The 18,057-nt window shown below is 40.0% G+C and overlaps 1 protein-coding gene across 8 annotated transcripts in view; it reads left to right on the top strand.

Annotated features, from left to right (window-relative positions):
* Window positions 1–18,057, top strand: part of ACYP2 (acylphosphatase 2) — a 145,193-nt gene that overhangs the window by 63,564 nt on the left and 63,572 nt on the right. For 2 of the 8 annotated variants that reach the window (XM_084800107.1, XM_084800109.1), the window contains exon 4: window positions 6,586–6,646. The exons of 2 other annotated variants lie outside the window; for them this stretch is intronic. In XM_084800107.1, the coding sequence (XP_084656233.1) occupies window positions 6,586–6,646 (61 nt within the window). Of the gene's footprint in view, window positions 1–6,585; window positions 6,647–6,889; window positions 6,943–8,202; window positions 9,935–18,057 lie in introns of those variants that run through there. 4 more of the 8 variants (XM_084800112.1, XM_084800113.1, XM_084800111.1 and 1 more) reach the window with 4 other exon arrangements.

Raw genomic sequence — 18,057 nt, 5'->3', positions numbered from 1 at the left:
TTTGTTTCCAGAGTGCTAAGACTAAAAAGACATGAGCCACCACTCCCCCGAGCCTCCTTTGTAGTGTGTTTTGTGACATAACTGTGGTTCTGCTTCGTCTCTCAGTACTTGCCATTCTTTCACTCCCTCTGTTCAGATTGTTGTGTTACTCGTCATTCTCTGTGATCATCCCATTAAGCATTCTTACTGTGTTTCTCCATTTTCTTGATTTTGGTTGGTCTTCGTGGAAATTGCCTCTTCTGCTTACTCTGGATTTCTGCTCTGGACTTCCACGTTATACACATGTCTCTGAAGTTTCCTTGCTTTCTTAGGTCAGAGGACATGGATGCTCAAGCATCTGGACAGGTGTGGTGGGGAGAGTCTAAAAAGCTGTGCTGATTATTCTTTCTTTCTTTTTTCCTTTCTTTCTTTTTATGTTTTTTTAATTGAAAAGTAAAATCATTCATATTACATCTCAATTGCTATCCCATCCCATGCATCCTCCCATTCCTCCTTCCCTCCCGCTTTCACCCCATTCCCCTTCCCTATGACTGTGACTGATGGGCACCTTCTCTTCTTGAATATGATGCTAGGGTATCAAGTTTCTTCTTGGTAGTCTGCTATCCTTCCTCCGAGTGCCATCGGGTCTCCCCATCAAGGGGACATGACCAAATAAGAGGCACCAGAGTTCGTGTGAAAGGCTGATTATTCTTATAACTGGAAGCTGAACTAAAACCGTGTTAGAAGCTGGACAGGATAGCGAGGCCTGTAATCCTTGTACTTAATGGCCAAGACACAGTTCAAGCCAGCCTGGACTACACAGTGAGCTCCAGGGAAAATAAGATAAAGTGGGACTCTGTGTCAAAAAATTGTAAGATTGTCTGACATAATGGCACACGCCTTTAATCTCAGCACTCAGGAGGCAAGGGCAAGCAGTTCTCTGCAAGTTTGAGGCCAGCCCTGTCTATATAGTAAGTTCCAGCCCTGCCAGGACTACATAGTGAGACCTTGCCTTAAAAAAATATGTGAGAGTGCATGCACCAGAGGCCCTTTTGGTCTCAGGCATGGTGAACAACTAGAGGAAGTAAGTCAGAGATGTCAGCCATGGAGAAACAGGTAAGCAGCCTACAGTGGAGAACAGACCTGAGTCCCGACAGGGCGATCTGGTCTTTTCTGTTATTGTCCATTCCTCACAAAATCTTTACATATCCTAATATGCAATTTATACTAGTCACATGCCTCTCTTCTCATCTGCTTCTAACACACACACAAACACACTCAGACACACACCTTGCACAGTCACTCACTTACATTCACACTCATACACAGATACATTCACATTCACACACTAATACACATGCACAATCATACACTCATACACCCACTCATAGATACACTCACACACATAGACACACGCACACTCACACATAGACACACACACACTCACACACACATTTACACACACACACCACATCACACACACTCACACACCACACTCACACACACACACACTCACATACACACCACACACCACACACACACTCCATTCCCTTTTTGAGGTAGCTCGAGCTGCCTTCTCTTTCCACACAGAACCCCTGCTCACAGGCACACACCTGGTATCCAGCTCCTCCACATTCTTTCTAAAGTCATTTCAGGTCACCTGTCCAGGTGTGTCCTTCCTAGTAATGCTCCCCAAATAGTTTTGTTCTTTTATAAATTCCTTTTCTAGAAACTCCTCTGAAATTTAATTCCCTTCTTAGAGCTGCCAATAAATTCCGGTTAACTAGTGTCCCACATAATTGAATCAGGGACACTTAACCTGCTTTAATTTTGTACTTTTCATGTAATAAAGGCTTTGTAAAGGTTTAATATATAATTGCAATTATGAATAATATACTTATTAAAAAGAAAGCAGTTTTAGAGTTCCTTGTTTCATAGATATGCATGTGTATATTCTCTTAAACAATTAACTTCCTTTTTAAAGCATCCCCATGCTCACTCAGAGATCACAGAGGGCAGTTGTTTGTTGAGCTCACATCCAGTTGATGCTTTCTTTCTGAGCTGTCACATTGTTGAATTTTTCTTGCAGTTTAAATGTTTTCCTCCTGTGGTGGCAAAAATGGAGACCTGTTTGCTTCTTCTTATACTTGAAATGTCCTAATTTTTTTTTTTAATTTACTTCCATGCCCATGAAGACAATTCAGATCCTGAGTCCTTGGGCTCAAGATATTGTTCCAATTTATTTGTTTGTAAATAGTGTCCTTGAGTAAATGAATAGCAGGGATTAGAATAGGAGCCATGGGTTGCAATGCTGATTTATTTATTTGTTTATTTGTTTGTTTGTTTATTCATTTATTTATTTATTTTTAAGCAGGGTTTCTCTGTGTAGCCCTGGCTATCCAGGACTCACTTTGTAGACCAGACTGGCCTTGAATTTATAGAGATCCACCTGCCTCCGCCTCCTGAATGCTAGGAATAAAGGCATGCGCCTTATTCTTTACTGTCATTGGACATACTTAGAAGCCACTTTGAACTCTTTTCTTTTCCTTTTCTCTTCTTTCTTTCTTTTTGGTTTTTTTTTTTTTTTTTCCGAGACAGGATTTCTCTGTGTGATAGCCTTGGCTTTCCTGGAACTCTCTTTGTAGACCACGCTGGCCTCGAACTCACAGAGGTCCGCCTGCCTCTGTCTCCCGAGTGCTGGGATTAAAGACATGCACTGCCACACCCAGCTCACCTATTCAATTAAGTTTTTTTCCAAATTATACGCTGCTTGCAAAATCATATTATCATGTGTTTTTATTTAACTAGGGTGCCTATCTCTTTGCTAAATGTACAGTAAATAAATGATACTTCTATTGAGGTTAATTCAAGACAAAATGACACTTCCAAATCAACATAAACTACCTCTGTTCTTTGACAGATGTTAAGCCTCAGTTTTCATGGATGACAATCATTAGACATACTGAGTGGTTGCTAGCATTATAATCTTCCTGGTTTTGGTGCTTTATTTTCTGTTCCTTTGTACCCTGTTGACCTATTTTCTTTCTTTCTTTCTTTCTTTTCTTTTCTTTATTTTTGGTGGTATTTTTATAATTGTAAATAAAATTCATTTATTAGCTTCAAAAATATAATTTGGAAATGCAAATTAAGTGTCCCCCTGCAGAGGATATGGTCTGCTTTAAACACTGTGTACAATTAAAAGCTATAACCATGCAAGAGACTATAATAGGCTCTGTCCATGTTGTTTAATATAGGTACATTAAGTGATTAAAAACTAAATTGTAACAAGTTTTCCTCAAATTATAAATCAATATAATTTTAAGATAAAGACATTAAAAAAACTTTATTAAAAATTTTTATACAATATATTTTGATCATGTTTTTCTTCTACCCCAATTCCTCCCAAATACTTCTCATTTCTTTACCCATCCAACTTTATGTTCTTTTCCTCTTTCTTTCAAACAAACAAACACAAAAACAAAACAATAAAAATAAGAAACTACAAAAGCACCCCTCACAATACAAAGCAAAAGGTCAATAAGATAAAAACTGTGCCAACAGAGGAAAATGAGATCAGAAGTCTACAGAAATACCATCAAGTTCATTATGTGTTGTCAACATTGTGTCTTAAAAAATTATTGTCTTTCATCTTATGCCCCAAAATAAAACTCACAGTGCTAGGAGGATTACATTTTGTTGAGTTGTTGGCTGAAGGGGACCCATGGAACCTCCAAGTATCATAGACTACCGCCAAAGCTATTGGTTACTCTGTCCAACCTGTTGATAAGGCCCTGTTGCTAAAGACATCACTTATATATGTCATTGAACATAGAGAGTTTGAGCTGGTACCTAACTAAAAGCTTCGCTCCTACTGACTAGTTTTCATGGTGCCAGAAGGCAGTCTGCATACTACCAGAGGAGAAGGGTCATCATGAATCTCTCCCAACCCTGAGACATATAACAGTGACCTTCCTGTAAGATATACTGACGCAATAGTGGCACAGGTGTTATAGGAGTAACCAACACTTTTCTGCGTGGCAGAGGAGGCAGAGAGATGTTAAGAGCCATAAATAAAGGATGATGCCAATGAAACCGCTCTTCCAGATACAACAGGGCCAGTGCACTTATAAATTCACAGAGACCATGACAGCATTCCAAGGCTTGCACAGGTTCAAACTAGATGGGATCCCAGCACTAAGAGGGGTGTATGTGTGTGTAGAATGACTTTAAGGAAATGGCGTGTGCATTTTTGGAGATTGGCAAGGTGGAGTATATTGGGCAGGCTACCAGGCTAGAAGTTCAGATAAGGTTTATTGTTGAAGACTATACACCTAAAATTTCAATGTCACAGTTTGGAGGCCGAATTCTTGGTCTCAGAAGATCTTCTTTGCTTTCTTCACCCATTAGATAAACTTCCCTCACATTGTGGAGACTTGTTTTTCTTGACATTAACTGCCAATGTTAGTCACATCCAAAAAGTGCTTCTACATCAAAATCCAGCCTAGACTTTAACGAAACAATTGAACACCTTAGTCTAGCCAAGTTGACAAAATTTATCATCATAAGCATCTTATATACATAGCTGTAAATATAGCAGTGGCCAAATTAAAGCTGTATATGGAATTAATTATTATGTAAATATTAATATAGGAAAGTATTACAGCAACAATTTTGCTAACCAGCTAGTTCCCCAATGAGTGACACAGTAGCATGTATTTTTAAATCTGTTTCATTTGGGTTCTGATACCTCTACCTCCCTTCCCACCATTATCCATCCTAATACCTTCCAACCTCCCAATGCTAGGTAAGAGAGAAAGAAGGTTAGAGGGGAAAGGGGAAAAGTGTATCTCTTTACTACATTCTGGTGGTTAGGGATGTAGTTCCTTAGCAAGTCCAATCATCAGACTTTATCAACAGCAACCAGGAATAGCAGAGAGGAACACCAGCTATCTTCTTCCCAAGAGGCTCCTGGCTCTCTCCTGGCTCTGGCATTTATACCCTCTCAGAGTCCTCAGAATTAAACTACCTGCAGCTGGCAAAGATCACTATCCTGCCAGAGCTGGAGACAATCATAGTTAACAGCTGTGGACAAACTAAAGCAGCCCCGTTCACCTGGGATTAAAGAAAAACATGTTATAAAACATAACTGAGATTTTAAAGAAACCAAATCCTCCACTACATGACACAGAGAGGCTATGATTTATTATCAAGCTGTAGGTACTATGCTGGCCAAATTCTGAACTATTCTAATCCTACTACCCTTAAAACCCACATAAAAGCCAATCACTTGCCAATCTGATGACTCCAGCATGGCTTCTACTCTGTTAGTCTGTCCTCATGACACACTTCCCTAGACTTTGTACTCCTAGTGCATCCTGCCCAGACTCTGAGCTTTTTCTTCCTTCTCTCATCTCTCTGTGTCTGTCCTCTCTCCTGCTACATACTCTGATCCCTCCTCCTTTTGCCTCCTGGTGGTCTCTAGACACAAGCCCAGGAACCTTAGCCCCCAGCTACCTCCCTTCTGCCCAGTCACAGACTTCAGCATCTTTGTTAACCAATCAGGGATACTTGAAGAGCATTCTTTAAATCACACTAATACAAGAGATGGTTCAACATACATAACAATCCCTGTGGCAGGGCAGTAACCAGATCTTAAGGCAGTGAAATCACCATCTGAGAAAGCAGTGCTCAAGACCCTCCTCCAACATAAGCTCTTGGTAGCTACAGTTTTTAGTCTATACAACACTATAGTAATAAAGATATGGAATTAGACTTTAGTACTCTGAAGCTGAATGAACACTATATGAAAAACAAAGCATAAACTATAATTATTTTCAGTTTATTCATCATTTTTTCAATGGCAGTATAATACTCTGTTCTTTGAAACTTTGCTTTCAATTTTTTTTTCACATATCCTGTATTGGCCAATTTTATATACATACAATGTGGATTAAAGAGACTAATCAGCTAGCCCTCATGATTTCTGTAATGCTAAAATTGTTACAGCACAGAATGTTCCAGGACCTCACACAGATCCACTCTTATCTAATGAGGCGTGTTCCTCACATGGTTTATGTCTGCCTCCAGCCCAGGGAAATGCTGTGCCCTCTCTTCTCTGACCCCTACCATCTAGTTAGGGATCTCTCTAGCTTTTTTTCCTCCACATTATTGTCTTTTGTAATTTAACTCATATTTTTAAAATGCCTTTTAGTCATCTTCATTAATAATAATAAAGCCATCCTCGGTCTTATATTTCTTATTTTCACTTTATCTAGAAGTCTTCATCATATTTTCCTTTTAAAGGTTAATATTGTTTTCTTTTTAGATCCTTAGAATGGTGAATGGTAGTTATTGTATGTGTTTCTTTTTAATTGCCAGAGTTTGACTTTCATTAGTATGGCACCATGTGACTTCCATTGTTGGGCAGGAAATTGGATTTTGTCCAGAATAGCAAGATACAACAGAAATGGCTTTCTTAGCTTTGACGACTTCTGATTGCTGGCGCCTAAACTGAAATTGTGGCTCAATGACTGACTTAATTAATTAGATAGCCTGCTGATAAAAAATTATGTTTAGACTTTGCAAGAAAATATATTTTCTTTTTAGGGTTCAGTGTAGATTCCAGTTAAACGGGAAAGCAGAAGGAGATTGCTACTTGCCTAGGGTGGTGAGTAATGTTCCACACCATAAATCAGCCTTATGGGATCAGTTTTTTTTGTCAGATTGTGTCATCATACCTCACTCTGTGATGGTGTACATGGGTGAATATACTTTTACTGAAGCTATTTCTCATTAAAAAAAAAGTTTACTGACTTTCACTTTGAGTTCTCTTTAAGAATATTGAGGAAGTAAGAAAACTTCAAGATAATTTTTTGGCAAGCTCAGCTTTTTAAACTGTTTGTTTTTGCAGATGTGTTTCATCAGTTCTTAAGAATGAAGCAAGGAATGTTTTCTGGCTTCTAGGTTTGTACCACCCAGAAACTGAAAAAAAAATCTGTTTTCACAAAATGTGGTATTTGGTGATGGGGAAGTACAGAATCTTTTCATTTTTTGTCAACTGTTAAGTTTAAATTTTTAGGTGATATATTTTAAACGTTTAAGTAATATTTAAGTATGTCAAGCAAAGTAATACTGTTTGTTGGTCTATACTTAATTCTAGATTGGCTTTTGACTCTCACTTTGGGTTGATGTATAGTTAATAACTTACATGGAAAGAAGATAAAAGTGATTCATGGTTAGTCTTTCCCTTGAAATTTTCAACATACTGTTCATATCATTTTACAATTGTTCTTATTCAGAGAATGTGGGTTGATTCTTAATACTCACTGAGACTTGTGGTTGACTAGTCAACAAGTCTGCTTCCTGGAGTGGAGCATCTCTTAAACAGTTACAATGGTTGCTCCAATGCATTTTTCTTTGAATTAGACTAGAGTAATGTGAGTGAAAAGAACATCCTGTTGTGGTTATTTCCTTCATTTGGCAAACACTTCTGTTGAACCTCCCAGCTGTAACAAGCATTGGCACTGGCCTGTCTCCTTAGAAACCGACAGCATAGCTTAAGAAAATGAAAACAACCCAGTATCATAACTGTTACAGAAGTGGGCGTTTCCCTGGCTGTGTCCTTCCCATGTCTCTTTGCTGCATTGATCTTTGAAGTTAGGGAGCACATCAGAAGCAAGGACACAGAGCAATTTACTTTGAAATCAGGGAATAGAATTTACGCCAACATGGCACCATGCTTCTTTTCTGTTTCTTTATCTTTTTAAAAAAGATTTATTTTATCATCGTTTCTGTGTGTGCATGTGCCTGGCAAGGCCTGAAGGTCCTCTGCAGCTGGGGCTACAGGCAGCTCTGAGCCACCCACTGTGGGTGCTGGGAAACTCGGGTTCTCTGGAGGAGCAGCAAGCACTCTTCACCTCTGAGCCACCTCTCCATCTCGTGTGCTGCTTTTTCTCTACAATCCTTGATAGAACTAATGTGTGCCACCTAGCAGTGGTCCCTAAGCTGGAGACTGGAGGTTAACAACCCTCACTCTTGAGTAATAATACAATTCCTGTGGAGTTCTAGTGTTGACTGAGTGACTTTTACTATTGTATTACTTCATTAAATAGGTGAAATGTTAACAAACAAAACAGGTTAAGTCATTAAACAAGCACAGGTGCCACTAGAATAAAGAGAAATATTTGGTTTGTTTGATTTGTTTGTTTGTTTGCCTCTTTACAGTTATGCTTGATTCCAACAAGTTGATGCAACATGGTCTAGACAGAAATGCTGCTGGGATTCCCACTCTCTCTGTTTATTTTGACCATAGGTTCTTCCAACCATACAGATTCCCATGATGTCAGTTAACATAAACTCAGCTGTGCACACAGACTCCTGCATGAAAATTTCGCTGTACTATACACTGGTTGCATGTGGTCATCCGAACAGTATGGGCTATCTTTAAGTTTTAAGATTTTTATGCAACCCTTAAAATTATACTGAATTCTTTAATTATTCTAGTAGATTAGCAAAAAAAGTAATTCAGGCATTCTTGTTTCCTTATTCTCTTTACAGATGGGGAAATTTTAACTGAAAAGATGAAATGATGTTTTAATTATAACATATTATATTTTAATAAATGATGTTTAAATTATACCATAGTAAATTACAGTAATTATAGTAAGATTGCTGTATAAATTAGGGCACATGATAAAATAGGCATCTTTTGGAGGTAGGACATGGAAAAGCAGAAGCATACTTGTTCCTCTTACAGATGATGCTAACTGTGTTGTTTTAAATGAAAATCTCAATTGTTCTATTTTACCAATAAAGACTCAGGATCCAGATGCTGGGGTGAAAACCTGCTAGCTCAGAGAGACAGAGAAAGTACCCAGCTGACCTTCCTACTCAGCTGATGTCCCAGAAGGAAAAAGAGCCCAAAAGGCTCACTAGCTCAGCTAACATCCCAGGAGGAAAAGGCCAAAAGCTGGCTAGCTCAAAGCCCAAAAAGCCAAAGGCCAAGGAGCTGAAGACCTAAAGAGCTAAAAACCTTCTTCTAGTTCAACATGCTGTCTTAAATACCCTTCAACTCAAACTCCCTTCTATTCTTTAATACCTGTCAACTGGTTTCTTTCTCTGTCTCTTGACCTAGTGTTAACTTTATTAAATCCTGAGTACAGAAAGCTCTTGGATTAAAGGTATGTGTTAGGGTTCTACCACACCAAAGGAAAGACAGATTTTTACAGTTCACAATCTCAGGGACCACAATGGGATCAAATACCCTGAAACAGAATTATAGCTTCTATAATTTCAGCATGAGGGAATCTGATATCCACTTCTGGCCTCTTCAGGCACCTGCAGTCACAGATATCACACTGTCATACATACATACACATTAAAAAAAAAAACGAGCCAGATATGGTGCCACACACCTTTGATCCCAGCACTTGGGAAGCAGAGGCAGGTGGATTGCTTTGAATTTGAGGTCAGCTTGGTCTACAAATCATGTCCAGGACAGCCAAGGCCACACAGAGAAACCCTGTATAGAAAAAAACAAAAAGAAAAACAAAACCAAACAAAAAAACCTTAAAGAATAGACCTTCTTATCTGCTATAAGACTTTTTAATAGCATGGTCACATTCATTTATGTTAAATGAAATTAAATATATGTGTTTTAAAATCACTTTGATCAGGGGTCCCGCTCAAACTAAGGCACCAGCCAAGGACAATACAGGCGGTAAACCTTAAACCCCTACCCAGATCTAGACAATGGACAGAACACTCTCCACAGTAGAGTGGAGAGTGGGATATTACTTTCTCACATACTCTGGTGCCTCACCTTTGACCATGTCCCCTGGAGGGGGAGACCTGGTGGCACTCAGAGGAAGGACAGCAGGTTACCAAGAAGAGACTTGATACCCTATGAACATATACAGGGGGAGGTAATCCCCCTCAGGAACAGTCATAGGGGAGGGGAATAAGGGGAAAATGGGAGGGAGGGAAGAATGGGAGGATACAAGGGATGGGATAACCATTGAGATGTAACAAGAATAAATTAATAAAGTAAAAAAATAAAATAAAATAAAATCACTTTGATGTTTCCATATTATTATCACTTTTATTTTACATGTGAGTAAAACAGTGTAAGGAAACTAAATAATTTATTGTTATGATGGGAAGCATGGCAATGTGCAGGCAGACATGGTGCCGGCAGAGCTGAGAATTCTACCTCTTAATCCAAAGGCAGCCAGGAGGAGACTAAATGTGTTTCACACTGGGCATAGCTTGAGCATTTAAGACCTCAAAGCTGGCCTCCACAGTGACACACTTCCCCTAACAAGGCCACACCGCCTTCAATAAGCCCACAGCTCCCAGTAGTGTCACTCCCTATGGCCAATCATTCAAAGACATGAATCCATGCAGGGCATTCCTACTCAAATCACTACAGGACCCAAGTCTAACTATAAAATTCAGTTGTGGCTCATATATACCTTACACACATAATCTTACGTTATACAGTATTTTAATGTGCCTGTATGTTGGCTGTGACCCATCACAGAAGGTCAGGTGTGGAAATTTCCATATTGAAGCTCAAAAAGTTTAGAGTCTGGAGCATTTTGGATTTCAAATTTTGAATCAAGGATGCTTAATCTAAAAAGTATAAGAATAAAATGTTAATAGTGATTAAAACATTCATGGTTGCAAGCGATTTTTATTGAATTTGTTTCCTTTTGTAAATATCCCACAACTTAAAAGTCAGCATAGATCAAACACTCAGAAGTAGTCTAGTCATGGTGAACAGACTCAATTTCAGCCTTGGACAAACTATTTTACTCACTAAACCCAGGGGGATCAGGTATTATCTTCCTGAATGACAGGAAGATTTAGACATCATATGTTCCAATTTTTTGTTGACGATACTGAAGGTTGAACCTATTCTAATGCTTTAATACTCAGTGTCACTTACTCCTGACAATTTGTTTCATTATTTTGTTGTTGCATACACACACAGGGATTAAGCTTTGGAGTTGTAGATATAGCTCTTTCAGCAAAGTACTTGTATCAGCATGAGACTGAGCTCAGAATCCCAGCACTCATGTAAAGTCCAGGTATGGCAGCACACATCTTGAACTCCCAATCTTTCTGCATCTGCCTTCCAAGTGCAAGGACTACAGGCTTGTGGTACAGCACTGAGCTCTGGTGCCTTCTCTGGGATACAAACCGTGCCCGTCATTTCCATCCTTATTGGCTGGCAGTGTAACAAACTTGACAATTCAGGTAGAACAAATCTTTGCTTCCTGGTACCCAAAGCCTGTATGCTATTCCTTCTTCCTTCTGCTGTCTTTCTTTCCTCCTCCTCTTTCTCCTCTTCTTCTTCTCTCCACCTAATATATTTTTGTCAAGTTGTGGAAGACAGAGTTCAAAAGTAGGGGCACAATGTAATTACAGCAGGGTGATTGTAATTTCCTCGATAATGCTCAGCACACAGTCAATGTACATTACAGGCAAATTAAGGAAAACACAAAGGAAGAGTGAATGAGTTTCATTTACTAGTGTTGAATTTTTTGGTGAGTGCTTGTTTGTTTTTTAGCAAAGCAAATTAGGATTTTTCCATCTGAAGCTTGAGACTCTGTGCACATATCTTCACAGTGCCTGCACTTTTACTATCACGGGGAGATGCAAGCATCACTTGGATGTGTTCATTCCTTTGACTAATCCACATGTGGTGAGCATGCTGTCTGGAAGCCACACTGACGGATTGCTTTTCAAATTACAGGAAGCAGTTCTTGTAGATTGTATAGCAAACCGCATACAGACTTTCATTTTGCTTTGCTTTCAGTTGTAGCTTCAGTTTATCTGCCACCCTGCCATATCCAGTGTGCTCTGCTTTGCCTTGCAGAGCTGACTGAGAATCACCCTGTTCTTACCTACAACATGGTAATTTCATAGGTTGTGCTGCTGGCATCGAGAGCACCAACCAGTCAAAGACTAGGAAGAAAAGAGCCCTCTTCCCTAGTCTGTAAATAGATCACTGACTGTGACCAAACATCAAGGACATGGAACAGAGGAGGTTTTGTTCACCCCATTAGTCGTCACTTCACTCAACCGGGCAGCAAATTCCATTTTATAAACAATTGTGTAGTCTGTAGCTGCGTAGCCCAAATACAGTTAAAAAAAAAAGTTAAGTTTGTTTCACTTTGACAAAAAGAATGAATGCATTTCTGTATAGAAATAATCCTCCTAAAGTAAAAAACAAAAGATTACTTACTTATAACCTGGCCATACAAATGAACAATTTAATAGAAGCTGGCAATTGTTGGTGGTTTTTTTTCTTATTATTCTTACATTACATCCTGAGCACAATTTCCCTTCCCTCTACTCTTCTAAATCCTCTCCCCAACCTCCCATCTCCTCCAGATCCACTTCTTCTCTGTGTCCTTTAAGGGAGGAGGAGGAGGAAGAGGAGGAGGAGGAGGAGGAAGAGGAGTAGGAGGAGGAAGAGGAAAGGGAGGAGGAGGAGGAAGAGGAAAAGGAGGAGGAGGAGGAAAAGGAGGAAGAGGAAGAGGAGGAGGTGGCCACCTCCTGGGGATATGAACCAAACAGAGCATTAAAAATTACAGTAACCTGCTCAAACTATGGCACTAGCCAAGGAAAATATAGGCAGTAAACTTCGAACCCCTACCCAGACCTAGCCAATGGACAGGACATTTTCCACCACCATTGAGTAGAGAGTGAGGTCTGACTTTCATACAAACTCTGGTGCCCCATTTTTGACCATGTCCCCGTGATGGGGAGGCCTAGTGACACTCAGAGAAAGGATAACAGGTCACTAAGAAGAGACTCGATACCCTATGAGCATATACGTGGGAGAAGGTCCCCCTCAGTCACAAACATAGGGGAGGGGAGTAAGGGAGGAATGGGAGGATACAAGGGATGGGCTAACAATTGAGATGTAATATGAATAAATTTATAAAATATTTTAAAATAAATAAATAAAAAATAAATAAATTGCAGTAAGACTGGGCACAAAGCCTCATATCGAGGCAATAGGAAGCAATCCAGTAAGAAGAAAAGAGTCCCAAGAGCAGGCAAAAGGTTCAATCACCTCCACTCCCATTGTTAGGAGTCCCACAAGAACAGTAAGCTACACAGCCATAGCACATACGCTATGTGCAGGCCAGTGCAGATTCGTAATTGTCACTTTGGTCCTTGTGAGTTCATAAGCCCTGCTTAGGTGATCCTGAGGGCCTAGTTCTTCTCATATCCTCAACCTCTCTGGCTCCTGCAATCCTTCCCCCTCTCTTCTTCAGGATTCCTCTGGCTTTGCCTAGTGTTTGGCTGTGGATCTCTGCATCTGTTCCTGTCACTTGCTGGATGATGCCTCTCTGATGACAACTGGGCTAGGCACCAATCTGTCATATCATTAGTAATCATTTCATTGAACTTTTTTCCTCTCAGTTATGTTTGGTTCTATCCTGAGTCTCTGGTCTGCCCAGCCTTTTGTTCCTGGTCATCTAGGCACTGGGACCCCTCTCATGGTGTGGACCTTAAGTTGATGCTGTCATTGGTTAACAACTCTTACAAGTTCTGTGCTACCACGATCCCAGCACATCTTGGGCAGACTGTAGGTCGAAGGTTTTGTGGCTGGGTTGGTGTCTCAGTCCCACTGCTGGAAGCCTTGCCTGGTTATAGAAGGTAGCTGGTTCAGGCTCTGTATCCCCCATTACTAGGAGACTTCTCTAGGGTCACTCTCAAAGATTCCAGAGAATTTGCACTGCACTAGGTTTCCACATAACCCCTCAAATACCCCCCAATTCTTTGTCTTTCCCAGTACTCTCTCCTTCCACAAAATTTCTCACATACCACTTGTTCCCATCCCCACCCACCCCGACTCTACTCACAAAATGTATTCTATTTCTCCTTCCCAAGGAGATCCATGTGTCCCTCTTTGAGCCCTCCTTGTTATTTAGCCTCTCTGGTTCTGTGGATTGCAGCATGACTATCCTAACTCAACTTATATCCAAGTACATACCATTTCTGTTAATATGGCCACCATTTTCCTACCCCAAACCTTGTTCTTACTTTTCTGAGTTTATCTTCTTTGTTTTCTAATATCCAGACATATTTACCCTAATCCTCTTTTCCCAATTACTGCCTTACACATTCTTTTTTAGGCAGTTTTTTCCCATTTATTTACTTAATCACTTTATAACCTGATCCCAGCCCCTTCCTTCCTCTCCTCCCAGTCCCACTCTTACATCCTCCTTGTCCTCTTCCCCCTCTCTCTGCCTTCTCAGAGAAGGGGAGGTCCCCAAGGGGTACCAACCCATCCTGGTGCCCCAACTCACATCTCCTCCCACTGAGGCAAGACAAGGCAGCCCAGCTAAGGGAAAGGGATCATAGGCAGGCAACAGAGTCATCCCCTGCTCTGTTAGGGGACCCACATGATAACCAAGCTACATATCCTCCACATATGTGTAGGGGACCCAGGTCCAGCCTATGCATGCTCTTTGGCTGGTGGTCCAGTCTCTGTGAACCCCTATGGGCCCAAGTTAGTTTATTCTGTAGGTCTTCTTGTGGTGTCCTTGACCCTTCCAACTCTCTCAATCATTCCTCCCACTCTTTCACAAAACTCCCTGAGCTCGGCCTATTGTTTGACTGTGGCTCTCTGCATTTGTTTTCATCTGCTGCTGGATGAAGCCTCTCAGAAGACAATTATGCTAGGCTCCTATCTGCAAGCAGAGCAGAGTATCATTAATAGTGTCAGGGGTTTGCTCTCTCCCATGGGGTGGGTCTCAAGTTGGGCCGATCATTGGTTGCCATTCCCTGAATCTCTGCTCCATCTTTATCTCTACACTTCTTGTAGGTGAGACAAATTTAGGGCTAAAGGTTTTATGGGTGGGTTGGTGTTCTCCTTCCTCCACTGGCTACAAGAAGTGATGACTTCAGGCTCCATATCTCCCACTGCTAGGAGTCTCATCTAGGGTTACTACCATAGACTCCTGGGAATGCCGCCCCCCCTCCTCCCTACCCCTGGTCCCAGAGATGCCCTGCCACATCCACCTCTGCCACCAATTTTTATTCTTTTTCCTGCTCCTCCCTACCCCTCCCCATACCTTATCCCCAACCCATTACCCTCCCCACCCCCTCTCCTACCCAGTTCTCTCCTTCCATCTACTTGAGATGTCTCTTTTATTTCCCCTTCTGAGTGAGACTCAAGCATCCTCCCTTGGGCTCTCCTTGGCTTCTTTGTGTCTGTTGATTGTAGCACGATTGTCCTCTATTTTATGGCTAATAACCACTGATAAGTGAGTACATACCATTTATGTCTTTCTGGGTCTGGGTTACCTCAGTCAAGATGATCTTTTCTAGTTCCATCCATTTGCCTGAAAATTGCATGATGTCTGTTTTTAATAGTTGAGTAGTATTCCATTGTATAAATGTACCACATTTTCTTTATCCATTCTTTAGTTGAGGGACATTTATGTTGTTCCCATTTTCTTGGTATTATAAATGAAGCTGCTATGAGCATAGTTGAACAAGTGTCCTTTTGATATGGTAGAGCATCTTTCGGGTATATGCCCAGGAGTGGTATAGCTGGGTCTTGAGGCAGAATTATTCCCAATTTTCTGAGATTGGTTTCCAAAGTGGTTGCACAACTTTGCACTCCCACCAGCAATGACGGAGTATTCCCCTTTCTCCACATCCTTGCCAGCCACTTGAGTTTTTAATCTTGGCCATTCTGATGGGTGTAAGATGGATTCTCATAGTTGTTTTGATTTGCATTTCTCTGATGACTAAGGATGTTGAACATTTCTTTAAGTGCTTCTCAACCATCAGAGATTCTTCTATTGAGGAAAGCAACTTATTCTTGATTTCCTGAATTAAAAGCATTTTTCTCTCTATTGAAAGTGGTACTTAGAAGAAAAGGAAAGAAAGAAAGAAAGAAAGAAAGAAAGAAAGAAAGAAAGAAAGAAAGAAAGAAAAAGAAAGAGGTGCTTAGCTGGGCATGGTGGTGGATTGTTGTGAGTTCAAGACCAGCCTGGTCTACAAAGTGAGTCCAGGACAGCCAAGGCCACACAGAGAAACCCTGTTTCATTAATTAATTAATTAATTAATTTAATTAAAATAAAAATCTTATTAAAAAAAGAAAAGAAAGTGGTACTTAATTTGTGTCTTTTAAAATTACTATTTGAACCACCAAATAAGTAAAAATTACCATTTGGATGCTGGTGTTATACTTAAAATTTCATAGTATACACTAGGCCTTGGGTTTGACCTTCAGCATATATGAACTGAGCATTATGGTACATACCTGTAATCCTAGTACTCAAGAGGTGGAGACAGAAGATGGTAAGTTCAGGGTCACCCTCAACTCAAAAGCTGTGTTAAAGGCCCATCATGGCTACATGAGACTCTGCTTGAAAAAAAAAGCATCATTACTTAGCCTGACTCAGTGTCATGCAGCTACTTATGAATATATTTGTCCACTATGAGCACATTGTCAATATCCTAATTTTCCCATTGTCTTATGTCCATTGTCATCAATGGCTTAAGCTTTAAGGCTGTTCTTCCTTTAAGGCATTAAATTAATATTTTGCTTCCTTCCAATGAGGAAAACAGTAACTTTTCTGAAGATCTGTACAAACAGACTGTTGAAGCTATTTTTATATAACTGTGTTTGTTTCTTCGTTTCTCTCTTAACCTGGCTATCACACAAATAATTGAGACTCTTTTATATTTGTTTATAAAGCTTTAAAACACAATGTTGAGCAGTTTAAGGATGTTCTTAACCCTCTATGTTATCCTGACTCCATCTTTGAGAAAACCGTCAAGTTACTTTATTTCTTTGCTCCCAGCTGGATCTTCTTCATCTCTCCTGCACCTCTACCTGTGGCTGAATCCTCTGACTGAGGATTTCTTATCTAATACCTCCTCTCTTGAATAGCAGGAAGTCCAGCCCTGTTCTCTCTCCTGCTCAACAACTAGGTGTAAGCTGCTTTACTGGCATACAAGGGGACAATTCGGGAACCGAATTTATACAACATTAAGATAGGAGATTCTTGGAACAAGGCTTGCAACCAGATATTGGGGATACAGAAATCAGCATTTCAATTACACAATAACCTTATGCCAACAACAGACTTTTGCTCATCTCTTTAGTCAGAACTTAGAGGCACATGGGCATCACTATTTACCAGGGAGTTTGGAAAGTGAGTAATTTTAGCTGGGTACTTTCCATCTAAGAAGGATCAGGATTTCTTTTTAAGAAAGAAAGAAACAAAGAAAGAAAGATGAATCTTCAATGTATAACCTGGAATATGTGTCACAGATATGAAATTTATGTTTAAAGATATTAGGACTAGCTGAGAATGGTGGCTCATGCTTAAAATCTCAACACTTGGCAGATGGGGAAGCAGACAGATTGGATGTTTAAAGTCATTCGAATCATAGCAAGTACAAGGTCAGTCTTGGTTACATAAGGCACTACCTCAAAAAGTAAAAAAATAAATAAAAATAAAAAACAAGTTATGATCTACAATATGATAAGACACATGTAAATAACAATTCATGATGGCTGTGTGATAATTTTCATTGGTACAAATAACTATTACCAAAGATTATAGAAAGACAAATTACTTTAAAGATGGAGGTCACTAGAAAATCTTCAGTTTAAAAGGTGAGACTTGAATAGACCCTTAAAAGAAGGACCAAAGGTTAAACAAAGGCATTTGTATTATTTTTTTAAATATAAAATAATAGACTGAAGACATATTTTTGAAACAGTAGATTAGTTGAGCAAGAATAATGTGCTTGTACCTTAAGGAAATAGAAAAATCATACAGTAAGGCCTGGGGAATAGGACAGAGAATGTATGACCTTTGGTATTCTCCACTGGCCTCTGCATGCAATGCACATATACACAAACAAGTTAGGATGCGTGCCCACTCCCCACAAGAACATCAGATGAAATAAGTTGGGATCACATCATGGAAAGTTTTGGATGGCACCAGGCAGTTTGCATCTGAAGTGGCTTATATCAGCTTACCCATTGGAAAGTCCTAGAAAGAGGGATACAATAAGAAATAGAATACA

Source organism: Acomys minous, assembly GCF_964271855.1.
Source record: "Acomys minous genome assembly, chromosome: 10".
NCBI classification, from domain to species: domain Eukaryota; kingdom Metazoa; phylum Chordata; class Mammalia; order Rodentia; family Muridae; genus Acomys; species Acomys minous.
The sequence above is the reverse complement of the archived record's forward strand: the minus strand, read 5'-3'. Positions and strand labels throughout refer to the sequence as shown.